General features: G+C 36.4%; 1 protein-coding gene across 1 annotated transcript in view; it reads left to right on the top strand.

Annotated features, from left to right (window-relative positions):
• Nucleotides 1-2902: 2902 nt before the first annotated feature.
• The window catches only part of LOC143559328 (ent-copalyl diphosphate synthase 1-like), a 36679-nt gene continuing 12439 nt past the window's right edge, over nt 2903-27142 (top strand). The window contains exons 1-7 of the mRNA XM_077047934.1: nt 2903-3004; nt 3470-3812; nt 6275-6458; nt 6541-6755; nt 7199-7319; nt 7391-7503; nt 7582-7808. Coding sequence (XP_076904049.1) covers nt 2903-3004; nt 3470-3812; nt 6275-6458; nt 6541-6755; nt 7199-7319; nt 7391-7503; nt 7582-7808 — 1305 coding nt within the window. The remainder of the gene's footprint in view (nt 3005-3469; nt 3813-6274; nt 6459-6540; nt 6756-7198; nt 7320-7390; nt 7504-7581; nt 7809-27142) is intronic.

The following is a 27142-nucleotide window of genomic DNA, read 5'->3' as shown; positions in this document are numbered from 1 at the left end:
GGGACGGCTGACAGAGAACGGGGATGGCCGACTACGATGGTCGGAGTGACGGTGCCGGAGTGCGGGAGCGACTGAGTGAGGCTGCCTGAGTGTGGGAGTGACTGAGTCAGCGGCTGAAATCAGGTTAAGGGTGGAGAGGCGCTGTGTTGTTTGTGCTGGTTATGTGTTTGTGTTTGTTTAAAACCCTAACCGATGTTAGGGTAAGTTAGTAAAAAGAATAAAAAACTTTTACAAAAACAAGATTTGATCCCGCAACCTCCGGGTTACAAAACCAACATGTTACCAGACGGACAAGCACTTCAAATGGTTATATGGTGGTTTCTTTCTAATTTATAGGGTTGTTCCTTTATTATTTTATATATATAATCACTATTATTTCAAAACTCAGGTGGTTCCGAGGAACCACCCGATATCACCGTAGATCCGCCCCTGGTTTTGGGTACTCTGGTTTCAAGAATCAAATTAATACAAAAAAGGCACACTAATAATATGAATTATGCGGTGCGTTTATTGTGCGATGTGTTTTATTAAATCTAATGATGAAAACACAATTCATATACTTAAGAAAAATCTACTTTTTATTATATCTCTCTCTCTCTCTCTATATATATATACTAGTTTTAGCATGTAGTGTTTTTTTTATTATTGGTGGTTTAGGGTGTTAAATTAATTAATATTGATAGGTTTATAATAATTTTTACCAATGTTGAGATGCATATGATGAATTTGTTAAAATGGTATATTTTGGCCCCGTGGTTATTTTATATTTTTCGTTTATGTTTGTTTAAACGTGAATAAATGCCTATGCAGTTATTTTTATTAAAATATAAACATAAAAGGAGCTCTTTTAAATTGTAATGCTTTTTGTTTGTGTTCATTAATGCTAACTTATGTTCGTTTGTTTCATTTATGTTCAATCAATTGTATTCATTTATGTTTGTTCAATTATGTTCATTTAGGTTTGTTTGTTTATGTTCGTTTACATTTGTGAACATGTCGTGTAGGTTTTAAAATAATAGACAACCTTTTTTTTTATGCTCGTGTTTTCACAAAAAAATACGATCCGTCTAACCAAACACTTTGGTCGTCTTTTGACTTGTTTGAGCATTTTCCTTTTAAACTAATTACTTTGTGTTTATATGTTCGATCAACGGAGATAAAACATAACAAATCAACTCATTCACATGTAAACTAACGAAGGCATATAAGATGATTGATAATAATACTTGTGGTAAGCAGACGACAATCTGTTCAACCTCTATATGATTATCTCTGCGGTAAGATACTATATCAGATTTATAAAACTCTACCCTATCAAGTAAAGTTTTGTTCTCATGGTCATAAACAGGTCGTCCATTCTCATCAAATGCATTTAGATACAAATTCATCCATGAAATCTTTATTGCTTCTGGATTTATATCAAGCCCATAAACCTGTAAAACATATTATTTAAAAACTTATTTCATTTAGTAATAGAAGTTCACTCCAAACAAACCAATATAAGCTTAAGGGATAAGAATAACCATGACCTGTGAGGGTAACCATATGTCAGCAATGGCTATGGATATCCTTTCGTTTCTACAACCAAGCTCAGCAACCGTCTTATCCTTAAAGATAGAGTTTGGATGTCTGTTTATATTTTTTCTACTTTGGTCACCTGTAATAGCAAGAGAAAATACAGTCGAGTCTAAGGTTGTACATATGACACTGCTGATTAACAAAAAAAACATGAAAATATACCTAGAGCCGTATGCGAATACTTAACAAAGGATTATCATCGTTGTGATTGTATACGAATACCCAACTCCTGCTGATGATTCAAGAAACAGCAAATTCGCCACTGCCAAAATCAAGAATCAAGATTATTCCACCAATTTCAAAAACAAATATGTATGATTACAAACTCTTAAGGCTCATCACCTGTGCAATAAAAAAGTAATCAATTATATAATTATTAATCTAAACAATCATGTTATTCATATCGTAGATCTGTACAAATGTTAAGCTTTTTTTGATAAGTAATTAAGATCTTGCATATAAATAATGTTTTATCTATTCGAATCACGTTATGTTTTCTCTCTAATGGGTCGAACACGTTATGTTTAATCACTAATGGGAGGAAATATGGCATTACAATCCAAAGTATAACAAAACTTATACCACTATGAAGTAAAATTACAAAGGCTTTCAAGTATGTTACATGATTAAAAATCATTTAAGATATTTATTTAGGAGAATTATTGGGTACCTAATTGCATATAAGACAACAATATGTATCTTGCATCAGGGTTAGCAATACCACCGGAGATAAGCATCCTTATGGTATCCCTTTTTCTTTCTATAAACATGCACGAACAAAGTAACAAACAAATAATACACAAATTCACAGATTAAACTACAATTTGGATAAATCCGTTGCAATGCGAGTGTTCCCTATCACAACCCTTGTTAATGTAAAAGATAGTTTGCTGATCCACCTATGGTTAAAATTTGACCTAAAAGTTATAATAATCTAGAGTGAAAACGGATTAAAACCTAAATTAAATTAAATTAAATCCGTGATGCCTGGACGATGAACATCAAAGCAAAGATTAGATTTCACTGGTTAGAAATCCATTAAAGCATTGGAGAGTGAGGTGAAAAAACCTTTGATTTGGAATGATCCGCGACTGAAGGAGGTTTGACTGTAAGCAACTCGGCGATGATCAGAGCAAAGAGAAGCGTATTGATTATGGTTTTTGGCTCCAACTGAGAAACACATTTCAGATTCAGATTATGTATGATTGAATAAAACATCAAATCGGATTCGGATAAACATCAAACCTTGTGTGAACAACCATGAGCAGATGATACCAACGAAATTGGGCTCAACACACTCCAAAATTTGGTTTAAGTCCACAACATGGGTGGATTTAGAAACATCAGATGGACGAAGGTGAAAAACATCACGACGAATTCATGGCCAAAAATAAGATTATTTAAGGATTTAGAGGGTGAAGGCAGTGTAAGTTAGGGTTTAGAAAGAGGTGAAAAATTTAGAGTTATACCAAGAAGAGAACACGGGAGCATGATTATTGATCTAGAGGTTGAGAATAAAGAAGGGGAGATGTATTGAAAGCGAACAATGAAGTTGTGATGCTATCGGGTTTCACAAGTAAAAAGAAAGATAAAAGGGTTATGTGGGTAGTTGAGATGTTATGACCTGTGTAAAGAAATGGGTTAAAACCAGGCTAAATCAATGAGAGTGTTACATTTACAAATCAAGTAATCTGGTAGCTCTAGAAGGGGTGGGGAGCGACGTGAGAGCGACACATAGGATTTTTTGGTAGAAAATTATATAAATAGTTAGATATTAAGAATTTAAATTTTTTTAAAAATGCCTTATGGACGTCTCCTGATTTTCGATGATTAATCTGGTTAATGAATGAATCGGTCATTTGTCATTCAAGGAAAACACATATATTAAGAGTTGCATTTACTTCATTTTGGTTTGGTTTATAACATCTTTCTTCTTACTAACAAGATCAAGGAGTATGTTGAAGCAATTAAATCAATTGTTGGTTCACTCGATGATGGTGCAATAACTCCGTCAGCTTACGATACAGCTTGGGTTGCACTCATAAAAGATGTTAACGGAGATAGTGGTGGCCCTCAGTTCCCATCAAGTTTACAATGGGTTGTTAACCATCAGCTTCCAGATGGCTCATGGGGCGAACCCTTGATGTTTTCGGCTTTTGATAGGCTTCTCAACACATTGGCTTGTGTTATCACACTAACTTCTTGGAACATTCATCCTAACAAATGCAAAAAAGGTAAAACCCTAAATAACCCCTTGATCTTAATTTCCATATGATTTACAGCGTCTTATTTTTTTGTTAGTTTCTTTATTCAATTTTTTATATGTATTGTAGTTAACTTACATTTACTAGAGAATGTTTTTAATTTCCTTTTTTTTACATGAATTGACTATCAAAACATGTGTAATAAGTAGTTACGTTACACATTCAAGTTGTACTGTAACAACTCGTTAGTCTTGTTTCGAAAGGGAGACGAGGGTGGTTTCCAGCTTTTGTTTTGCGGGTCAAGTAACAAAGTGAAATACAAATATGCAGGAACGACTACTTTATGTCTTTATTTAATAGATGGAACTACTCTAAATAGCATACAAGCTAGACTTAAATGGTAAATTAGGTGGCGTGGGGTGATTCAGGCAGTGAAAAAGAAGGTTAATTATTCAGATTGGATTTGGGGATTGTTTTATTTGCCTTTTCTTCTTTTTTAACCCAATTAATGAGTATTCACAATTCATTCCCTATAAATATTTTTATAGGAGTCGGTTTTGTAAATTATAAGATGTGAATTATTAGTGGTTGCACTACTACATAAACAGGCATTTGCCACGGATTTTTGCTACAAAAAAAATTCGTTGCAAGTTTTGCTACGAATTAGCTATGGATTAGCTAATTACACATTTTGCTACAATTTTGCTATGAATATTCCGTAGCAAAAAAACATTCGTAGCAAAATCCATAGCAAACTTGAGAAAATAAGTATTATAAAAATGACTTTATAAAAACGGTAGCAAAATCCATAGCAAACTTGAGAAAATAAATATTATAAAAATGATTTCATAAAAACGGTAGCAAAATCCGTAGCAAACTTGAGAAAACAAGTATTATAAAACTAACTTCATAAAATTGATAGCAAAATCCGTAGCAAACTTGAGAAAATACGTATCATAAAAATGATTTCAAGAAATTGGTAGCAAAATCCGTTGCAAAATCAAGAAAATAATTGCTAAGAACCTCTTAAAATAAAGTTTGTTAAAATCCGTAGCGAAATTCGTAGCAAATTTTAGAAAATAAGAAATAATAAAATAAGTATTAACATCAATTCGTTGCAAATTGGGTAGCCGAAAAAATAAAGAAATTTAAAACTAGTTTTCCAAATTCCATAGCAATGTTCATAGCAAATTAACGCAGACCTTTGTCAACAACGATTTTTGTAAACCTGTTTTAAATTTGGCTTATCTTTAAATTAGATCTTCAAAAATCACAAACGCAATGCCCGGTTTCGGTTATGTTAATATGACACTCGAATCGAAACAATAAAAAAAAGCCCGCATAGCTTACGATGCAAAATAACATACTTAAAACGATGTTTATCCGGTCTGTAAAATTTGAGGGTTGCGGCTGTGAGTTGATAGAAATTTGGTTAGGTTTGGTCACATTTATTACGATACTAGAACTATAAAAAACAACATTATGATAAAAATATATAGAAAAACGCATGTTTCATAAAAAAATAAAAAAAATTCAAAACCCCCTCACACAAATAAATCTTGTTGGGTTAATAAGGGTAATTGGTGCTTGTTGGGTTAATAAGGACAACTAGGGTCTAGGGTCGATTGCAGTCAATTTGGGTTATTAAAGTCAACCGCGGGCAAGTAAATTGAAATAGCGTCAAATAAGATCAATATGGAGTAGTTAGGGTTGATCATGATTCGTAGTCTCCAATTATGATCAATTTGAGGCAAATTTGATTAATGAAAGTTAATAATGGTCAACGGTGGTAAACATTGATTGAAAGTGGCCAATAAGAACTTCAATGGTTTGTTAAGGCCAATATTGGTTAGCGATTGTCATACATAGCCATAAATAATATTCTGGCTCGTTAGAACTTGTTACGACCTAATATAACTCAAATACTATCATGTATATCCCATTAGGCCATAATTGTCAATATTGACCCATTATGTTCAAATATTGGCAATTGGTATGTATGACATATCACAACGTCTATATATATTTGCATATGTTACTAGACAACTAAAAGAAACACAACATTGTTTTCAGTAAAATCGGTTTTGCCAGTTAAAAGAGGGTGGCATCGCACCTTATTGTCTGCTTATTTATCTCTCTGTTGTAATGAGATCCTTTAATTAATTGTGAGTATAAGTGGTTGTGAATAATAAGTGGTTGTGAGTATAAGAGTGAAAAAATGTTAAGTGAACTTTGGAAATTTGTGAATACACTATTCATGTATAATTTTTTAATATTTTTTTATGAAAGTGGTATAAAAAGCTGACATTTGATTACCAATTAACTTTCAAACTTGTAACACTTTCGGTTGCCCGCATTCATTTTGTAACACTTTTGATCCCTATAACTAACCGACCTAACGATGCCGTTAAGTCAAAGTGGTAATTTCATCTATTCACACTGAAAATGTTGGGACGAAACTGAAGCTTAAGAAAACACTTTCATATATACAGGAATGAAATTTGTGGAAGAAAACATAAACAAGCTTGGAGACGAGATGGAAGAACACATGACACCTGGTTTTGAATTATTGTTTCTACGTTTACTTGAACACGCCCAGAAACTAGAGATCACAATGCCAAACGACTCTCCCGTTTTGAAAGAAATATATGCAAGACGAGATGTGAAGCTCAGAAAGTTAGTCAAACTTCAATTTTTCATATTTTATATACCTGAAATAAAAATAACTATTTGTTGCTGTTTGTTTTGTCATTGAAAGGATACCAAAAGACATATTTCACATGATTCCAACTATCTTACTTCATAGCTTAGAAGGGATACAAGATTTGGAATGGGGGAAGCTTCTAAAACTTCAATCAAAAAATGGTTCCTTCATGGGCTCTCCATCGGCAACTGCTTTTGCATTCATGCAAACTAAAGACCAAAACTGTCTTTCATATTTAGTCGATACAGTGGCAAAATTCAATGGAGGAGGTAATATATTCACGAGAAGAACATAAAACATATCAAGGCTAAATTTTCTTAGCATATGCAAGTTCCCTCACTTTTTTTAAATTCCGATCACTTTTTATACATCATATATTTTTTTTATTTAAATCATATTAAGTATTGTTTTTTATCTTTAATATGAATCGATTATATATGCTATTGCTATATAAACATTTATATACATACACACACGTGTTAAATGGGTATATTTGTTAACTAGCTAACGCCTTTCTGTCCTTCAAATAATACAATAGTACACACATATATATACAGCTCCTTATCGTATGAAGCTTACAAATTCTTCGATCTAAGCTATAATTACACGTGAAGTTAATAAATTGATCATATAAGTTAATTAATTAATTACGTACAAAATGTTATTAATACTCACCTATTTCCATGTTATTAAACGATATTCCATTTAGCAGTCCCAAACTTTTATCCTCTCGATATGTTTGAAAGAATTTGGCTCATCGATCGCCTGCAACGCCTAGGAATCGCACGCTACTTTCTTTCCGAGATAGAAATGTGTATTGCTTATATATACAGGTGTGTATATAATATACATATACTGAAACTCAAACGATAAATTACTAATAGAACATGATGAATTTCTGAAGATATTGGGATGAAAAAGGAATTGGGTTTGCCAGAAACTGCAATGTACCAGATATTGATGACACCGCTATGGCTTTTCGGGTTCTAAGAACTAATGGTTATGCAGTGTCTGCTGGTTAGCTAATTATATAACATAAGATATCTAATTATATAACAAATATACGACACCATTAAATTTTTTATGTTATGACAGATGTGTTTCGATACTTTGAGGAGAATGGACAATTTGTATGTTATCCTGGGCAATCAAAAGAAACTGTAACGGTGATGTTTAATCTATATCGAGCTTCTCAAGTGCTTTTTCCGGGAGAGAAAATCCTATATGATGCCAAGAACTTTTCCCATAAATTCTTGATGGAAAAAGTTTCATCCAACATGCTTTTGGACAGATGGGTCATCTCCAAGGACTTACCTGGCGAGGTATGTAACTATATATCGATCGATAATTATGAAGCTAAATATTCAGTAAACTAAAAATCGCAAAAGCCTTCATTACTAGAAAAATCAGTTACATAACCAAATAACATATCCTAACTTCAATAAATATAACTCGGAAAAATAACATAATACGTAAGATTTGGGAGTATAGGCTTTTAGTATAAGTTGAAATACTAATTTTTTGTTGGTAATTTCCATCTTATAAGGCCCATCACGGGTCGGTGACCGGGTCAGACCTATTGAGCCTATATAATTAATTAATGATGTAATGAGTTTATGAGAATACAATTGGGTTTTATATATAGCAATTACTTGTTGGCTAAGTTATGGTCAATCTATAAATACATAGCCATGATTAGGGTTATTGTATTATGAGATTAATTATTATATTCAAGTTTTGAGCTAGTTTCTTGATTATAATAATACAAGTAGTTTACTTAAATATCGTGTGCTCGTTTGTGTTTCCATTATCAATTCATTATTGAATTACTATCAGAGCCGGTTAAGCTCTTGAAATAGATCGATCAAGTCGAGAGAGAGAATAAAGGTTCGATCGTTGCTACTTGTTTGCTTTCGGTTTATTGTTTTGTGATTAGGCAAAAGAAAAATAAATTCCATCATCTTTGTATGTAGCTCTTGACCGGCTAGTTAGAGAAAAAATATGTCAAAAAGTAAAAGAAAGTTATAATTGAGTTTTTCTCTACCGGAATCGGAAGTTCTAGTAACTCGAACAAGTTGTCTTTTTTTTTTGGTTGAGTTTGTTTTGAGGAATTAAGAAAAGAGGAAAAGAATAAAACATTGTGGTTTAATTCCTTTTGTTTTATTGGTTCATATGTTTTGCATCGAATAAAACTGTTAAGCTCTCATCCGCCGATTTCTGTTCTAAAGCGTGTTTGATTAAAGTCTTGATCGGCGTGGAGCAATTGAAGACTAGCGATCTTGAAGACCCAGGATCTAGTTTGTGTATTAAATCGGAATTTTTTTTTTCACAAAAGAAGGGAGCTGCTTAAAAGAATTTTATATTGAATTGTGTGCGGAAAAACGACCATCTAGCCACAAACAGTATACAATAAGATGCAGAATTAATCTTCGTTTAGCTAAATTTTTTCCCGAACCGAATAAACTAACGAGGATGCAAACAAACAGGGTATTTAAACGTAACAAGGGACACCAAATTTTAGCATGAAAACCTTTCAAAGTGAGAGTAAACACCATAGAGCTTCTTTAAATTCACTATCACCCGGCGAATAATAGCAATACGAAATCTTCTCTAGATAAAACTAGAGGTATACACAAATCATCATATATTTGGAACAAACTAACATAAAGTATATGGAATCAAATAAGTGAATAAGAGGTAACACCAACGAGAAACTACCGGTCTCTGGAACGTCTCTTATATTCAAAACACCAAAAAAAGAACACCAAACTTCTTTTCTTCGTCTTTGTTGTTGAAGAGAGGAATGCCCCAAAAATATGTTCTATCTTTCTTGCATGTGAAATAAGGTCGGCAGGATACAACTCACCAACGAAAAACAAAACCTATAAATATGTTTGTTGTTGCTTGTCGTCCACACAAAGCCCACCAAACAAAACTCCAATTTTAGCGGTCATGGCCAAAATCCGAAAAACCAAATATATGGTTTTTTTAAACCGTGAAGTAAAATATATTTTCTTTTCTTTTCTTTTCTTAATAAAAACAAAATAATAATTATAGTATTAAAAACCCATGTAGGATAATTGTTGGGCTTTCTCACGGGGAAAAACCCCAACAAAGCTCCCCCTTTTTGTCTATAAGAAAGAGCTTACCACTTCGGCGAGCGAACAACATATGTTCAGTTTCTCCCTTACCAAAGCTTTGGTTAAAATATCGGAACAATTACCATCGGTGTGAACTTTATCAAGTTCAAACAACTTGTCTTCAATTGCATCTCTAGTCCATTGATACCTCATATCAACATGTTTTGTTCTTCTATGACACATAAAGTTCTTAGCAAGGTGAATAGCACTTTGATTATAACAAACAACCATGTAGCGTTGTTGTATAAAGCCAAACACTCGCATAAATCTTTTCAACCACAATAATTCTTTGTATGCTTTTATTGCTGCCATATATTCTGCCTCGGTAGTAGACAAAGCAACATACTTTTGCAGTCTTGACTGCCATGACACGGCTCCGCCCGCAAATAACATCATGTTGTCCTTGTTTCTTGCCATATCAAAATCCATGTAACCAACATTTCCAAATGTTATACCCAATTTGGAGGTACCACGTAGATATCTAAGGATCCACTTAACTGCTTCCCAATGCTTCTTACCTGGATTTGACAAGAACCGACTAACAACACCAACTGCATGAATAATATTAGGTCGTGTACATACAATTGCATACATCAAGCTTCCAACCGCTGATGCATATGGAACACCCTCAATCTCTTCAATCTCTTTCTTAGAAGTAGGGAAATCTTTTTTAGTTAACTGCCTAGATTAATAAACTTTTATTTCAAACCACATTAACTTTGGACATCTTGAATACGCTAAGCACCTTTTCAATGTATATCTCTTGTGACATGTGCAAATTCTTTGAAGCTCTATCTCTAGTAATCTGAATCACAAGAATATTCTTAGCTGGACCAAAGTCTTTCACCGAAAATGACTTGCTTAATTCTTTCTTCAACTGGACAATTCTTTCTGCATTTTTGCCAAAATCAACATATCATCAACATTATGCAACAATATGATGAAATCATCATCACCAAACCTCTTGAAGAAAACACAGTGATCCGACGCAGTCTTTCGGTAGCTTTGCTTCCCCCATAACTAACTCAAATTTCTTGTACCACTGTCTCAATGCTTGCTTTAACCCATAAAGACTTTTCTGAAGTTTACAAACATAATATTCTTTACCCTTAACCAGAAAACCGTTAGGTTGCTCCATATAGATTTCTTTATCCAGATCACTGTGAAGGAATGTTGTCTTGACATCCATTTGCTCAACCTCAAGATCAAGACTAGCTGCTAAACCAATAATCACTCTATTGGAACTCATCTTCACAACTGGAGAAAAAACCTAATCAATATCAATACCCTTTCTTTTACTGAACCCCTTGACTACAAGTCTTGCCATATACCTAGGTCGTGAGGTATGTTCTTCAGTATTCACTTTGTAGGCCCACTTATTCTTCAAAGCTCTTTTTCCCTAAGGCAACTTCACAAAATCAAAGGTATTGTTCTCATACAAGGAATCCATCTCATGTTGCATGGCTTTAACCCACTCTCTTTTATGTTTATCTTCTATGGCCTCTTTATAACATTCGGGCTCTCCCCCATAAGTGAGTAAAAAATACTCACTAGTAGAATAACGTGCAGAAGGTTGACCGCCTGAGTGGGTCAAAATCATGCATATATACTGGTAACTCAGGATGAATATCCTCATCCAACTCCACCTGCTCTTGATTATCAACATTATCTGTACCATGTAGTTATCATTTTGAATACCATCTTCGTGATGTGGCTCAAAATGCTAAGTAGGAAGAGGATCCAAATTAATGAGATCATCAGTATACTGAGGAACTACTTGTGTCTTCTAAATATCTTTCAAACTCTGATCTTCCACAAACACAACATCATGACTTCTTACAAGCTTATTTGAAACCATATCATATAGCATGTATTCATACTCTTTTTGCCCACAACCAAGGAATATACATTGTCTGGACTTCATATCAAGCTTTGATCTTTCATCTCTGGGAATATGCACAAATCCTTTGCATCCAAAGACCCGCAAATGATGATATGATAAATCTTTTCCACTCCAAACCTTGTCTGGAACATCATTATGCAAAAGAATACAAGGAGTAAGATTAATAACATGTACCGGTGTATGTAAAGCTTCACCCCAAAAGGAATTAGGCAAGTCTGGCAAACATTTAAACCTTTCAACCAATGTTCTATTCACCCGTTTGCTAAACCATTCAACTATGGTGTCTTTGGTGGTGGTCTTTGGTGTCGAATACCTATCTATCTATAATGAGCATTGGAAGGAACAATATATTCACCTCCATTGTCTATTCGAACAAACTTGAGTTTCTTCCCAGTTTGTTTCTCAAGTAAGGCATGAAACTGCTTATACACATCAAATACCTGATCTTTATACTTCAAAGTATAAATCCATACCTTCCTCGAATGATCATCTATAAATGTGACATAATATAAGCAGCCTCCAAGTGTTCTAGTCTTCATAGGACCACATACATCTGAATGCACCAAGTCAAGTATACTTTCTTTTCTATGACGCAGATGACCACGAAAAAAAACTCTCTTTTTCTTGCCATTCATACAATGAAAACACTTCTTTAAATAAACATCTTTCATACCGGACAAGGCATGTTTCTTCAATATTATAGACATCCCTTTTTCACTCACATGAGCAAGTCTCTTGTGCCATAGACCGGTCACATCAAAATTCACCAATGAATGAACCGAGTCTCTGGAAATCTTTGGATGTGCCATATATAACTTTGAAATTCTTTTACTTCTTGCCACAATCAACGAACCACAAGTGAGTTTCCAAATTCCACCACCAAAGGTATTGTGGAAACCATCATATCTAATGTGCACGCGGAGATCAAATTAAGTCTAATATCTGGAATAGGTTTTACATTGTGTAAAACCAAATCCATCCCAGTATTAAACTTCAAGCAAACATCCCCAACACCAAGGATGTTTGATAGCCCACAGTTACCCATCTTGACATTCCCAAAATCACCAGAAGTATAAGATGAATAAAAATACCTTTGCGATGTCACATGACAAGTAGCACCACTGTCAATGACACAACTCGAATCATCACGTGCAATGTTCACCCTATCATAATCACAACAAATATGTAACTCTTCAGTGGTTGTGTTACTTTTCAAAAGTACCTTCATCATCGCCGTCCTTCTTATGGTTGTTCTTTTTATTGTTGTAATTAGCCTTCTTGTTCTCCTTTTTCAATTGTTTGCAATATTTTATTGTGTGCCATTTCCTTCCATAATGATAGCACTCAAAATCATCAAACTTCCCTTTAGATTTGATGCGATGCTTCGCTCTATTACTCGGACCTCTAGTATGGCTTCTCCCCCGGCTTTCGGTAATTAAGGCATCTGAATGTGAAGAGGAACCTTGTGACTTTATTTTCAGCTCTTCATTTATAATACTATCTTTATCCAATTCCATAGTAATAATACCGTTTGTTGTGAAGTTGAACAACGATGTCCTAAAAGTCTCCCAAGAATCCGGTAATGTATTAAGAAGCCACAAACCTCGTATCTCGTCTTCAAACTTAATACCCATACCAGCAAGATGATTAATAACACCATGAAAAATATTCAAATGATCAGTAGCATGTATTTTAAGTTTATCAAATGTTTTAAAGAGCAATTTATTGTTCTCGGTCTTCCGAACATACAACTCTTCAAGCTTGATCCATAGAGTGCGAGCATGAGACTCCCCGCTAATATGGTTTAAAACATTATCATCAACCCATTGCTAAATATATCCATAAACCTTCCTATGCAAAATATTCCACTCCTCATCGGTTTAATGTTCTGGTCTATCTGTACTAAACACATGCAAATTAAAATCCTTTATAAAAAGAAGATCTTCCATCTTGTCTTACCAAACATGATAATTATAACCATTGAAATTCAGAGTCCTACTTATATTAGCCTCCATCGTTCAAACAAGTCTTAACCCAAGAACAAGAGCCGAAGCTCTAATACCACTCTGCTGGGAAAAACGACCACCTAGTCACAAACAATATACAAAAAGATGCGGAATTAGTCTTCGTTTGGCTATACTTTTTCCTGATCCGAATGAACCAATGAGGATACAAACAAATAGGGTATTAAAACGTAAAAAGGGATAACAAGGGGCACAAAATTTTAGCATGGAAAATCTATCTAGGCGAGAGTAAAAACCACGAGGCTACTAGAGCCGGTTCAAATTCACTATCACCAGGCCAATAATAGCAATACAAATTCTTCTCTAGATATAACTAGAGGCATACACAAATCATCATATACTTGGCACAAACTAGCATCAATTATATAGAAACAAATTAAGAAAAGGAGGTAACACCAACGAGAAACTACTGGTCTCTAGAGCGTCTCTTATATTCAAAACACCAAAAGAATGAACACCAAACTTATTTTTCTTCCTCTCTGTTGTTGACAAGAGGAATACACCAAAAATATGTTCTTAATCTTTCTTGCGTGTGACTTAAGGTTGGCAGAATACAACTCACCAACGAAAAACAAAACCTATAAATATGTTTGTTGGCTTGTCGTCCACACAAAACCCACCAAACAAAACTCCAATTTTAGTGGTCATGGCGAAATCCAAAAAACCAAATATATGGTTTTGTTTAAACCGTGAAGTAAAATATATTTTCTTTTATTTTAATTACAAAACATAAAATAAGAATTATAGTAATAAGAACCCATTATATATATAAAATAATTATTGAATGATGGTGTCATAAAATTTACTTTGAGTACACTACAAAAGAAACAATACTTGACTATTAAAAAAATGATATGTTACATTGAAGGTTATAGTTAGGATGGCAAACAATTTTTCTTTTAAAACCTCCTGGGATCGAGTCTTTTAGTTGTCACTTTTAATTTTTCCAGCAAAAATCATTTGTTTTTGTTTAATCTTTCTTAGATAAAAACCATTTGTTTAACCACTTACGATTTCAATTATGTTTAGCTCCATCGGGAGCTGACCGAATTCACGTAAACGGTATCACCGTCTGAACACCCGGGACTGACAACGTTCGGGTGTGACCAACGTCCGAGTTTTACCAACTGCATTATGTTAGTTATTATTATCTTTTAGTTAGCCGCTGTATTTTTTTATGACATCACTTTCGATTCCGACCAAATTCATGTCGGTTCTCAGTCGCAACCAAGGATTTTTTGCTTGGCGGCGAGTTTGGTTGTTGAAATTATTTTTTCTAGTTTCGGTGCATAAATTGATACTGAGTAATATCGTGTCGATGCTCTGCAACAACACATAGTTTTTATCAGCTCGGCACAACGCGCCATATGATGCCTAGTGTAGGATAATTGTTGGAATTTCTTATCAAATTGTTCACATACTCCACGCAATTATTGTATACAGATATGTGATTCTTGCTTGTAAAAGAAGTCAGAGGTGTTGAATCTTTTATTTGGATCCTTCTATTTTTCTCTGCGATACAGAAGAAAAAAAATAAACATGTTTGTTTTAATTCTCTTTTTTCCTTCGTTCAACTAAAGGTTGATTGATTTTTTTCGTGGTTACGGTTTTACGATGAACGATGGGTGATAAGGATGTGAAGACGAGCGGTGGAAGCGGGGAGCGGGAACCGAATGTGTTCCAAAGTCCCATGCTTACCTCTACTAATTACACGATATGGGCTATTCGAATGAAGGTACTCTTGAACTTGCACAAGGTTTGGGATACCATTGACCCGGGTGCAACTGATAATGATAAAAATAGCATCGCGACTGCGTTGACTTATCAGTCGATCCCGGAAGCAACAATTATGCAAGTAGGTAATCTTGAGTCGGTCAACGAGATTTTTAACGCAATTAAGACACGTAATCTGGGGGATGAGCAGGCAAGATTGCAAACCCTCATGACCGACTTTGATGGTCTAAGGATGAAAGAGACAGAGACCATTGATGAGTTTGTGTCGAAACTCTCATGTACGACATCGAAGGCAGCGAGTTTAGAAGAAGTGATCGAGGAAACTAAGATGGTCAAGAAGTCCTTTCAAGTCTACCCCGAAGTAAATTTAGTCAAATTGTTGCCTCCCTTGAACAAACTTTGGATCTCAAAACTTTTGGGTTTAAAGATGTGGTGGGAAGTTTTAAAGCATACAAGGAGCGGATTCGGGAAGAAGACACGCATTTCGAAACCCAAGGTAAGCTTATGTTTCATACGTCTGAATCCTCAAGTAGGTAGTACAATGATCGTGAGTCCACTCGTGGAGGTCGTGGATGTGGAGGGGCGAGGACGAGGTGGTCGCGGGTCGGGCCAAAACCGTGGTCATCAAGAAAACGCCATCAACTGGGAAAACCGTGAACATAAGGGAAAACCCCAAGACCATTCAAAGGTTCAATGATATCGATGTGATGAGTTTGGACACTTTGTCCATAAGTGCTCCAACCAAAAACAAAAGGTTCAAGGTTATGAAGTGTGTTCAAGAAACGGTGTTCTTAAATGAAAAAAAGGTTATAACCGGAAACTATGAGTCCAAAGATGGTGATGAATGGTATTTGGATAACGGCTCAAGTAACCACATGACGGGTAACAAGTTTTTCTTTTCTAAACATAACAATTATGTCACATGAATGGTTAAGTTTGGGGATGACTCCTATATTGATATAAGCGTTAAGGGGTCGATCGTTTTTGAGACTAAAACTGGTGAACATCATTTGCTTACGGATGTTTATTTTATACCTAGTCTTCGAAGCAATATATTATTAGTCTCGGTCAAGCCTTGGAACACGGGTGTGATATTCATATAAAATATAACTACCTTACGATGCATGATGGCAAGGTAGGTTATTAATGAAAGTGACTCGTTCCTCTAATCGGCAATACCGCATACGATTGAAGATTGATAAACCGGTTAGTGTACTTAGCCGAATTGAAAAAACAAGTTGGTTGTGACATGCTAGGCTTGAACACTTGAACTTTGAATCTATTAAGGTAATGGCTAGGAGGGAGATGGTTTAAGGGATGCGTGGCGTTACCCGTGAAAACAAGATATGTGAATCGTGTTTGGTCTGGAAGCAAACGAGGTCATGCTTTCCTAACTCGTTGGATTTTAGGGTGACTCGAGCCCTATAACTTGTGCACGGTGATCTGTTTGGACCGATTACTCCTCCAACAGTAGCATGTAATATGTACATTTTTGTTTTAATTAATGATTACTCACGAATTGTTTGGACGTATTTGTTGAAAGCTAAAGATGAGGCGTTTGAAGCATTCAATAAGTTTAAGGAATTGGTTGTAAGGGATGTTGGGAAAAAGATCAAGACGTTTCGTATCGACCGAGGTAGAGAGTTTACCTCACATAAGTTCAACCAATTTTCTAACATGGAAGGCATTCAAATACATCTAACGACACCATATGCACCTCAACAAAATGGGGTGGTTGAAAGAAGTAACCGGACCTTATTGGAGATGACACATGTCACACCCCAACCTAAGGCGAAATGTCGGGGCGTGAGCTGATTGGTCACAGTTCTTAAGGTACTATCACGTAAAATTAAAGGTGACAATATCTATTAAAAATTTAATTAAATATTCAAATAATCAAATACAAAGAAGTACATAATCCATAAATACAACAAAAACAAATTTATATTTCCAATGATATTGATTAAAATTCTTCTAAAGTAAGTTCATTACTAAGTCTTCACCAACTTGCATTCAATCATATAATAACCAGCATATGCGCATAAAATAGAAACAATTTTGTCAACACATAGTTGAGTGAGTAAAACACAGGTTTTTGACACTACAATAACAATATATAAGAGAAAACACAAACTATTCCTGTGAGATAACAACTAAGCCATAACATGTGCACACTTCAAACAGATAATAAAGAAAGGGCTAAACCGTTACCATGTGAATTGGGCATTGGTTACCAAAAATGAGTTGTCGGTGAAACCATTGTCATGCGTTTGGACATCGGCCACTATGACAATGATTATGATGTATTCTGCGGTAAAATAGAGAAACTAAACATATAGCAAGTTAGGCATCAAACCGATAAACACACAAGGATTAACAGTTGAAGTTGTGGATACTATATAACAGATAAATATCATAAGATGCGGGCATTGGTTACCAAAAATGAGTTGTCAGTGAAACCATTGTCATGCGTTTAGACGTCGGCCACTACGACAATGATTATGATGGAATCTGCGGTAAAATAGAGCAACTAAACATATAGCAAGTTAGACATCAAACTGATAAACACACAAGGATTAACAGTTGAAGTTGTGGATACTATATAACAGATAAATATCATAAGATGCGCATATGTCCCCAAAAGGTTTAGAATAAGTAAAAAGGAAAGTGAGATACTCATGTTATCAAATAAGCAAAGCGAGAATGCTTAGATAAGAAAGCGGTAAACCATGCTCTTCGGGAATTACTGACGAGAAATCCTAAGTAACAATAATTGCGGAAAATGGATATAATTTGAATAACAAATCTATAACTAGATAGAGATTTGGGAATCTGATGATCGAGTGTGTTCTTGCGAAAGTTACATAGATTTATTATTACTTTAATAAATAATATATTTTGATTATGAAAAATTATAACTATAGATAGAATACTTAAATAAAAATTTATAAAATTTTGGATAGATTATATAAAGAGAATTGCTTTAAATGTTTATTTTAAACTAAAAATACGTGCATTATATGTTTATTATTAATAAGGATTTTTTTTAAATTAGTATTGTAACTAATAGATAATAAATAATAATAATAATATTTATATAAAGTATAATCTTTTTATAAAACACTTGAATTTATACTATATTTTAATATAATAAGATGAATTTTAAATATATATTCCAAATTAAAACCCTTTATATAAATTAAAACCTGTATATATTTTAATAACTAAAATACACACACACACACACACACATATATATACACACACACACACACAAATATATGGTTTTAACCAAGGTTCGGAAAACGACTAGTTTAAATGTTGGTTTTAGTAAAATACAGATTTTTTAATATGGTTTTAATATCTAGAATATAACTTTAATTAATTAAATTTATTAATATACTAAATTACCAAAAAAAAAAAACAAGAATGGGCTATGGGTTCGATCCCGCGCCCCCTAGCGGCTCAACCATTGATCGCAATCACCCTAGCCAATGGGCTAGGTTAAGATGGTTAAAGTCTGAAACGATTTAATAAACATGAAGACGCATATATCCCAAATAACTCAAGAACCCTAACGAAATCAATCGGTTAATCTGATTGATGCTCGTTCAAATAAAGTTAGGGTTTCTGATAAACGATTCAAAACGAACACAGTGTATATTGTAATTACCTAGTATGTGGAAGAGTTGATGGTGAACCACAGGTTTGACCCGACGGCACTAACAAGATTAAGAACTGGTACTTTGTGACGACTAGAATGTAATTGGATATAAGGGTATTGATGGCGCTGGTTATCAGATCGTGCAGGCAAGTTTAATTGGGTTGTAGTGTTCATTATGATGTATTTTGATAAACGAGTTAGGTAGGACTGAGTATAAGATCAATACGTATCTAAAATTGATCTCGTTTCCTAATTCCCTTTGTCGGTGAGGCCGATTTGGCAAGTGAAATAGTATCCATGATTCAATTTCTATGATTAAGTAAAAATATACGCATCAAGCAAACAAACGGGTCACAGGTACTTGTATAAGGGTTTGGTTACGGATTTGGGTTGTTAAGTAGATGGGTTTAATATAATAATATATGACAGATTTGCAGATTAGTCCCTAGACTATTAAGGTGAAACAAAATAGGGTTAATGTATATTTTAGGGTTAAAAGTGTACATCTTTCAAAATTTAATTTATATATAATAAATAAATATAATAAACAATTAAAAAAAATAATAAATACTCGATAGGCGCAAGATTTATTAATAAAATTTCCCGAACATAAAACGGGTCGGGAAACGGATATAACATATTAAGTGGAAAACCCGAGTTGTTACAACACGGAGTATGTTAAAATTAATAGACGTTCTGAATTACTTATGGGGTGAGGCAATTCGACATGCAATGTACATCGAGAATCAGATTCTTACTCGTGCACTAAAGTATTCGGTTGTGTGGTGTATGAAAAGATAGTGGGCACTCACTTGATAAAGCTCGAGACCGTTCAAGGATTTCAGTGCATATCGGAATCGAGACCAGGTCCAAAGCTTACTGGTTGTTCGATCCGAAGAACCAGAAGGTTATGATAGCTCGTGATGTGGTTTTTGACGAGAAGAAGACGTGGGTTTGGTCAAATTCGAGTCAAATCAATGAATAAACGGAGCTAGCACCGGTTTCATTTTGGGTTGATTGGAACGAGGTTATTGATACAGGAGTTGGGAAAATTGTAACCGATTCTATGCGGAGCAAAATCATTTGTGTCGAAGATTCAGGTTTTTTACCAAGTTCAGCAACATAATCATCAACATCATCTGTCTCTAATTTAGACAACCCATCAGCACTTTTAGCGATAAATTCTTATACTCTAGTCGCTAATTCCAAAAACTCAGCAACAAGTTTAGCGACACCAGTATCAACTGATTTAGCGACACCAACACTTAATGAACCAGAAGTTAACTTACGAAGATCTCCATGTGTTCCGATCGCACCAGTTAAGTTCAATTATGATGTCCTATGTTCAGAAGTGGAGAACATTGAACTTCTTTTGTTAGAAGAAGGTGAACCAAAGAATTTTGGTGAAGCAAAATCCAAACGGAGTGAATAAAGGTTTTGCAAATGGAAATCAAATCCATTAAACGAAACAACACATGGAAGTTGATCGAGTTACCTAGAGGGGCTATAGCTATCGGATTAATAAATATAAAGCAAGAATCGCAACAAAGGGTTACGTGCAACAACCCGGAGTCTATTTGACGAGACCTATACTCCAGTGGCGAGACTTGAAACCGTACGAATGGTCGTTTCCATTGCAGATACTGAAGGATGGCAATTACATTATTTGAATGTAAATTCGGCATTTTTACATGGGAAGCTACAAGAAGAGGTCTTCGTTTGTCAATCAGTTAAACCTGAGGAGGAAAACAAAGTCTACAAGCTAACTAAGGCCTTATACGGTTTGAGGCAAGCACCACGGGTGTGGAATACCAAGCTTGATGGTATTCTCACGGGTTTTAAATTTGTGAGGTGCTCGAAAGAACAAGAGGTGCACCGGAGATTGATTGGAACTGGCATTATTATTTTCAGCGTGTATGTCGATGATTTGGTAGTTACGCATTTTAACAACGATCACGTTAAGCATTTCAAACTCAAGAAGTTTGAAATGTCTGATATTGGAATGCTCACTTATTATCTCGAAATTGAAGTCTCACAGATGGAGAATGAGATTCGAATCCATCAAGTTCTTATGCCCAAAGGTTATTGAAAGAAGTCGGGATGGAGGATTGTTATTCTAAAGGTGTACCCATGGATCCTAATGAGAAATTTTCTAAAGTCGAGGATGATGCTGATGCAGATGCAAAGGCAACTGAGTACCGAAAGTTAGTTGGGTGTCTTCGTTACTTGTTAACCACTCGACCTGATTTGACGTTTTTGGTTGGCATGGTTAGTAGATATATGAATAGTCCAAAAAAGCCTCACTTGGTAACAATTAAACAAATTCTTCACTTTATTCAAGCAACTGTTGAATGGGATCAGGTATAAACGAGATGGATCAAAGGAATTGATTAGGTACAATGATAGTAGTCATAACATAGATGAAGATGATGGAAGAAGCACTACAAGTTATGTGTTCTATTATGGGGGAGCCCTGATTTCTTGGTGCTCACAAAAGCAATACACCATAGCTCTTTCATCATGTGATGCGAAATACATGGTGGTGAGTTCAGCCGCGGGACAAGCCATATGGTTGGGTGAATTGTTGGCGGAATTGACCAGAAAGAAATTGCAAGAAGTGGTGTTAAATATTGATAATACATCGGTGATTGCCTTGGTTAAAAATCGAGTTTTTCATTGTCAAAGCAAGCACATAAAGTCCCGATTTCAAAATATTTAGGAATGTGGAGCGTATTAGTGGTAAGGAACAGCGAGCTGACATACTCACTGCAAGAACAAATTTTGACAAGATGAGAAGATTGCTCGGCGTTGAAGATCTCCTAGTTTCGAGTTTGAAAAGGATGATTCGTTCGGATCGACATGAGATTCCAACTACATTGCATTTCCAGAATCCATGTTGTATATTTGAAAGAGGTTGACCTCCTTGCTTAGATGGTGATTGTTGGTAATTTCTATCTTATAAGGCCCGTCACGTGTAGGTGACCGAATTAGACTTATCGGGCCTATGGAATTCATTACTGTTGTAATGAGTTTATGTGGATACAATTGAGTTTTATATTTAGTAATTACTTGTTGGCCAAGTTAGGGTCACCCTATAAATACATAGTCATGATTAGGGTTATTGTATTATGAGAGTGATTAGTGTATTAAAGTTTTGAGCTAGTTTTTTGATTATAATAATACGAGTTGTTTATCCTAAACATCGTGTGCTTGTTTGTGTTTCCGTTATCAATTTGTTCTTGACTTTTTGTGTCAGTTTTGAAGGTGTGTCAATTGGATTTCAAAGAACTACAACGTAAATCATGGATTAACTCCCTAATTTTATTTATCGAGAATCATAAATATAACTAACATGTTTATTTATTAAATCTAATTAGTTATCATAGATTAATACAACTCATTGGTTAATTTATTCATAATTGATTTAAATAATGAGCCCATTTTCATAAGCGCTTCATTACTACTCGAGATGGGCCCAACGTACCCAATCTGGCCAGGTAAAATGATACTTGTCACTCACAATCTCACATGAACCAACATCTCACCCATGTTCTTATTTCATGAAAGGCAGCCCGTGTTCTCATACACGTATAACTATTGATGACGGGGGTAGCCCAAGGAATTAATAAAATGGCTTTCACACATTAACACTAAAAAGGTTAAAAGGTTAAAAGCTTCGTTTCCCGCGCAATTTATGTAAACAAGTACATGCACAGTACCCACGTGCAACAGTACAACGTCAAATCACTATTCACATCACTGTTCCCTCTGAACAAGGGACACGCTCAGATAAAGTAATATTATTTAAATCACGGACCAACGGTCAAAAGGTTCCCGCCCATAAAGGTCAACTCTCTAGCAAACTGGAGGCTAACTAGTTTAGTTACTGGACTAAAGGCTTGGGCTCTCCTCCTATAAAAGGAGAACTTAGCCATAAACAACAGGGGATCAGATCTGGAGATAACACATACTCTTTGATCTTCTCTTCTTTCTTGAGAAGTATGCACTTTGCTTATTTCTTTCTTACTTCACAAACATCATAGCTTCACCAAGAACTTCATCCAAAAACCGATCTCAAACACCTCGGTCTTGGATCTCAAGTGAGCTATAACAAACAACAACAAAATAGTGAACCTCTCTCTACGTTTTGCAAACGTAGAGGGACGCCACGACCTGCGTTAGGTTAACCTGAACCCTTGAAGCTTGTTAGCCTAACTAGTCCATTCACTATCATTGGTCTTATATTTGTTGTAGCAACAAGTTGGCGCCCACCGTGGGGCTACGACGCTTACTTTATCTTAAAGACCAGTAGTGTAGCTCCATATTCATCAAAATCACCATGTCGGAAGGTGGATCTCTCGATGAAGTCAACCAAGTGTCAAGAACACTGACACCAAGTGCCGGCCAAGAAACTCAGGCGACTACTACATCTTTTTCCACCCCGGGAGGAACTCCGACGGAGCCTTTGTTCCTCGAGTTTTCACCCTTCCGAACTCCGAACCCTTCACGATCCGGAGTTCCTTCTCCTCATGCAAGAGTTACGAACACCCTGGAGCGTGTTGACTTGACAATGGAAAGGGTATAACGACATTTTTTGCAACTAAGGCATCTTCTTAACCGACACGTGAGCCAAGAGAGAGAAAAGGGAATAAGATTAAGGCTGGAGTATGACGATTCAGAGCCCTCACTATCACTCGGACGTCCACCTTCCCCTCTTACTAGCTCACGACCGGCTGCTTCTCATTTAGAAGCTGGTCCAAGTATAACCTGCCAACCTTTTAACCCCTCTCCTTACACCGATGGGAGACCAAGCCCAACGGCTTTCCCTTTGTTCACTTCACAACCCCTTGGACACGAGACCACTCTCGACCAAATATGGCAGTCACCAGCTTCAAGTGTTCCTCCTACAGCCACTAAATGGGAGCAGGCCATGTCGGTCTTGCCCTTGGCTCGAAGTGCAGCAATGAGCACTCCCATGGGAACAAACCAAATAGCGGCAACACCTGAAAGCCTTCAAGGCTTTAACCTCATGCCTCAGATGATTGCTCAAATGATGGCACACTTCCCTTGGACCCAGCTCATCAACCAAGCGCTGGGTACTGACCAAGGAACAACAAGTCATAATCCTGCTATAAGGCTTGATGAAGATCTGGCAAAACCTTACAAGCCTGGTAACCTATCTTGTTTTTCTTAACAAATTGCCGATTATGACTCTCTGACGAAAATTAAGATGCCACCCCATATAAAAACATATGATGGGACCGAAGATCCTGAAGACCACCTCCAGGTCTTCACCGGTGCAGCCAGAATCGAAAAGTGGTCCCACGCTGAATGTTGTTTGATGTTCATGCAAACACTAGTCAGATCAGCCAGGATATGGTTCAACGACCTTCCTGCCCAAAGCGTTCGAAGCTTCGATAATCTGAGCAAAGGGTTCTTGGCCAACTTTTCACAACAGAGAAGGTAAGTCTAGGATACCATGGTCATTTTTCAGATAAAACAAAGAGATGATGAGAGCCTTCGAGATTTCATCGAAAGGTATAAAAAAGAAGGGTTGACATATGTGGGGCCGATGAAAGAATGAGGGTGGCAGGCTTCATGAACGCCATCACCTCCAAATACCTCACAAGGGACTTTAACAAGTGCCTACCTAAAACCCTTGAAGAGGCTCTCGAACGAGCTGAAGCTCACATCCTAGGTGAAGAGGCCGTTGATTTCAAAGAACAAAGAATAAGAGCTCTTAGTTGGCGAGGCAACAGCCCCAACCAAAAGAAAGGGAACTTCAATCCCTATGATAAATATCCAAGGAGCTAAAATCAACGAAGGCCTGAAGGTCGGAACCCTCCAAGCAGGGAAAAGACTGTGAACTTCACAGCCTTAACCAAAACCCCTCAGGAGATCCTTGCCACTGAAGAAGTGAAACACAACTTCCGACCTCCTCGACCCTTGCCCAAAAGCAAGAAGAACGAAAACTCCACCCAGTTTTGTGAGTTCCATGAAGAAAAAGGTCACCACACAAACGATTGCTTTCAACTCAAGATAAGAATTGAGGAAGCTGTCAAGTGTGGAGAATTGGCTCATTTGGTAAAAGGGGTCAAAGATAAGATGGCTGAAAGAAAAAGCAAAGAAGTGAATATGGTGAATATAGACTCCCCACAAACGACAACGCTTGGAGGCTTGGGAGGTTCAGCGTCTGCTTCCCACCACCTCAAGGTAACTTACTCTCAAACCCTTTGGTAGTAGCGGCGAACGTGGGAACACTCATGATAGACAAAGCCTACATCGACACAGGGGCGGCCACAGAGATCCTGTATGAAAGGTTCTTCAACCGGCTAAGTAAGGAAGAGCGTTCAAGGCTTCAAGCCTCCGGGCCATCTATAAAAGGTATCGTCGATATACCCTTGAAGCCTTTAGGCCAACTAACCCTTGATGTTTGTTTTAGTGAAGGCAAGATGAAGAAAACCAAACCACTCACTTTTGTGGTTATCAACGTACCTTCCAACTATGATGTAATCATAGGAAGGCCAGGGCAATGTGTGTTCAACATGGCTGTTTCGGTTGGTCAAGGTGCCGTAAAGTTTCCCACCGATATGGGAATTGCAACCCTTCAACCTACCCAAGAGGTTTACATGATTGGAGGGGAAAGTTCAAGAAACGAAGATGACGAACAAAGCTTGATCATAAACCCCAAGTATCCTGAACAAAAGGTACGGGTAAACACACCCCTTTCCGAAGAAACTCTCTCACACATTGGGAAGCTGTTGATACACTATAACGATGTCTTTGCTTGGTGCCCGGAAGACATGAACGGCATCCCTCGAAGCATTGCAGAACATGTGCTAAATATACCACCCGATGTCAAACCTGTTGTCCAAAAGAAACGAAGCCTAGCTCCTGAACGAAGCTGGAAGCATGCCAGGAGGTTGAAAAGCTTGTCCTGGCTGGAATCCTACGGGAGGTCAAGTATCAATCTTGGGTGGCTAACCCAATCATGGTTCGAAAGCCTGACAAGTCTTGGAGGATGTGCATCGACTTCAAATACTTGAACAAAGCATGTCCAAAGGATTGCTATCCTTTACCCGAGATGGACCTTAAGGTTGACTCTTTAACCGGCCATCCCTTTAAGTGTTTTCTTGACGCTTACAAGGGATATCATCAAATTCTCATGAAAGTGGAAGATGAAGAAAAAACTACTTTCCACACGGACAAGGGTATTTTTTGTTATCAAAAGATGCCTTTTGGCCTACGAAATGCCGTAGCAACCTACCAACGTTTGATTGACAAAGCATTTGCCAACCAAATCAGCAGAAACTTAGAAGCTTATGTTGATGATCTGTTAATCAAAAGAAAAACCGAGCATCAAATGCTTGATGACATAGAAGAAACCTTCCAAAACCTGAGGAAGATCAATATGAAACTCAACCCTTGCAAGTGCTCATTTGGGTTTGAAGAAGGCAAGTTTCTGGGACACATTGTGGGGAAACAAAGCATAAAAGCCAATCCTAACAAAGTCAGGGCTGTTCTTGAAACTAAATCTCCACAAAGCAAAAAAGAAGTGGAAAGTCTGAACGGAAGGCTTGCAGCCTTGAAGCGTTTTACCTCCAAGCTCGCTGTGAAATCCCTACCCTTCTTCACGACACTAAAGGGTTGCACGAACAAAAAAGACTTTAGGTCGACGGAAGAAGTAGAAGAAGCCTTCAACCAAATGAAGCAACACTTGGCTTCACTTCCAGCCATTGCAGCTCCCGAAACGGGAGAACTGATCTCTGTCTATTTCTTTAGTAAAACATTAAAACTGGCATAGATCAAATATCCTCCTTTGGAAAAACTTGCCCTAGCCTTAATTCAAACGGCCAAAAGGCTTCGAAGGTACTTTCAAGCACACCCTTGACAAGTGGTCATTGACTAACCCATCAAGAGTGTGCTTGAAAAACCCGAAAATTCAGGCCGATTGGCCAAAATGGGCTGTGAAATTAGGGGAGCATAACATCACCTATGTTCCAAGAAAAGCTGTCAAAGCCCAAGTCTTGGCAGATTTCATTGTAGAAATCTTGAAGCAAGTCACTCCTGAAGTACATACAACTACCACTGAACCTTTTGACCCTGAAGCCTGGAAGCTTTTTACCGATGGGGCTTCCAGCATCGAAGGGTCAGGAGCTGGGCTCATTTTAATCCCCGAAGGGTTAGAATT

This window comes from Bidens hawaiensis, unplaced genomic scaffold (genome assembly GCF_021521415.1).
Source record: "Bidens hawaiensis isolate Kalapana, Puna unplaced genomic scaffold, B.hawaiensis_p1.1 tig00019809_1, whole genome shotgun sequence".
In the NCBI taxonomy this organism is placed as follows: domain Eukaryota; kingdom Viridiplantae; phylum Streptophyta; class Magnoliopsida; order Asterales; family Asteraceae; genus Bidens; species Bidens hawaiensis.
This window is presented reverse-complemented; position numbering and strand designations above follow the sequence as displayed.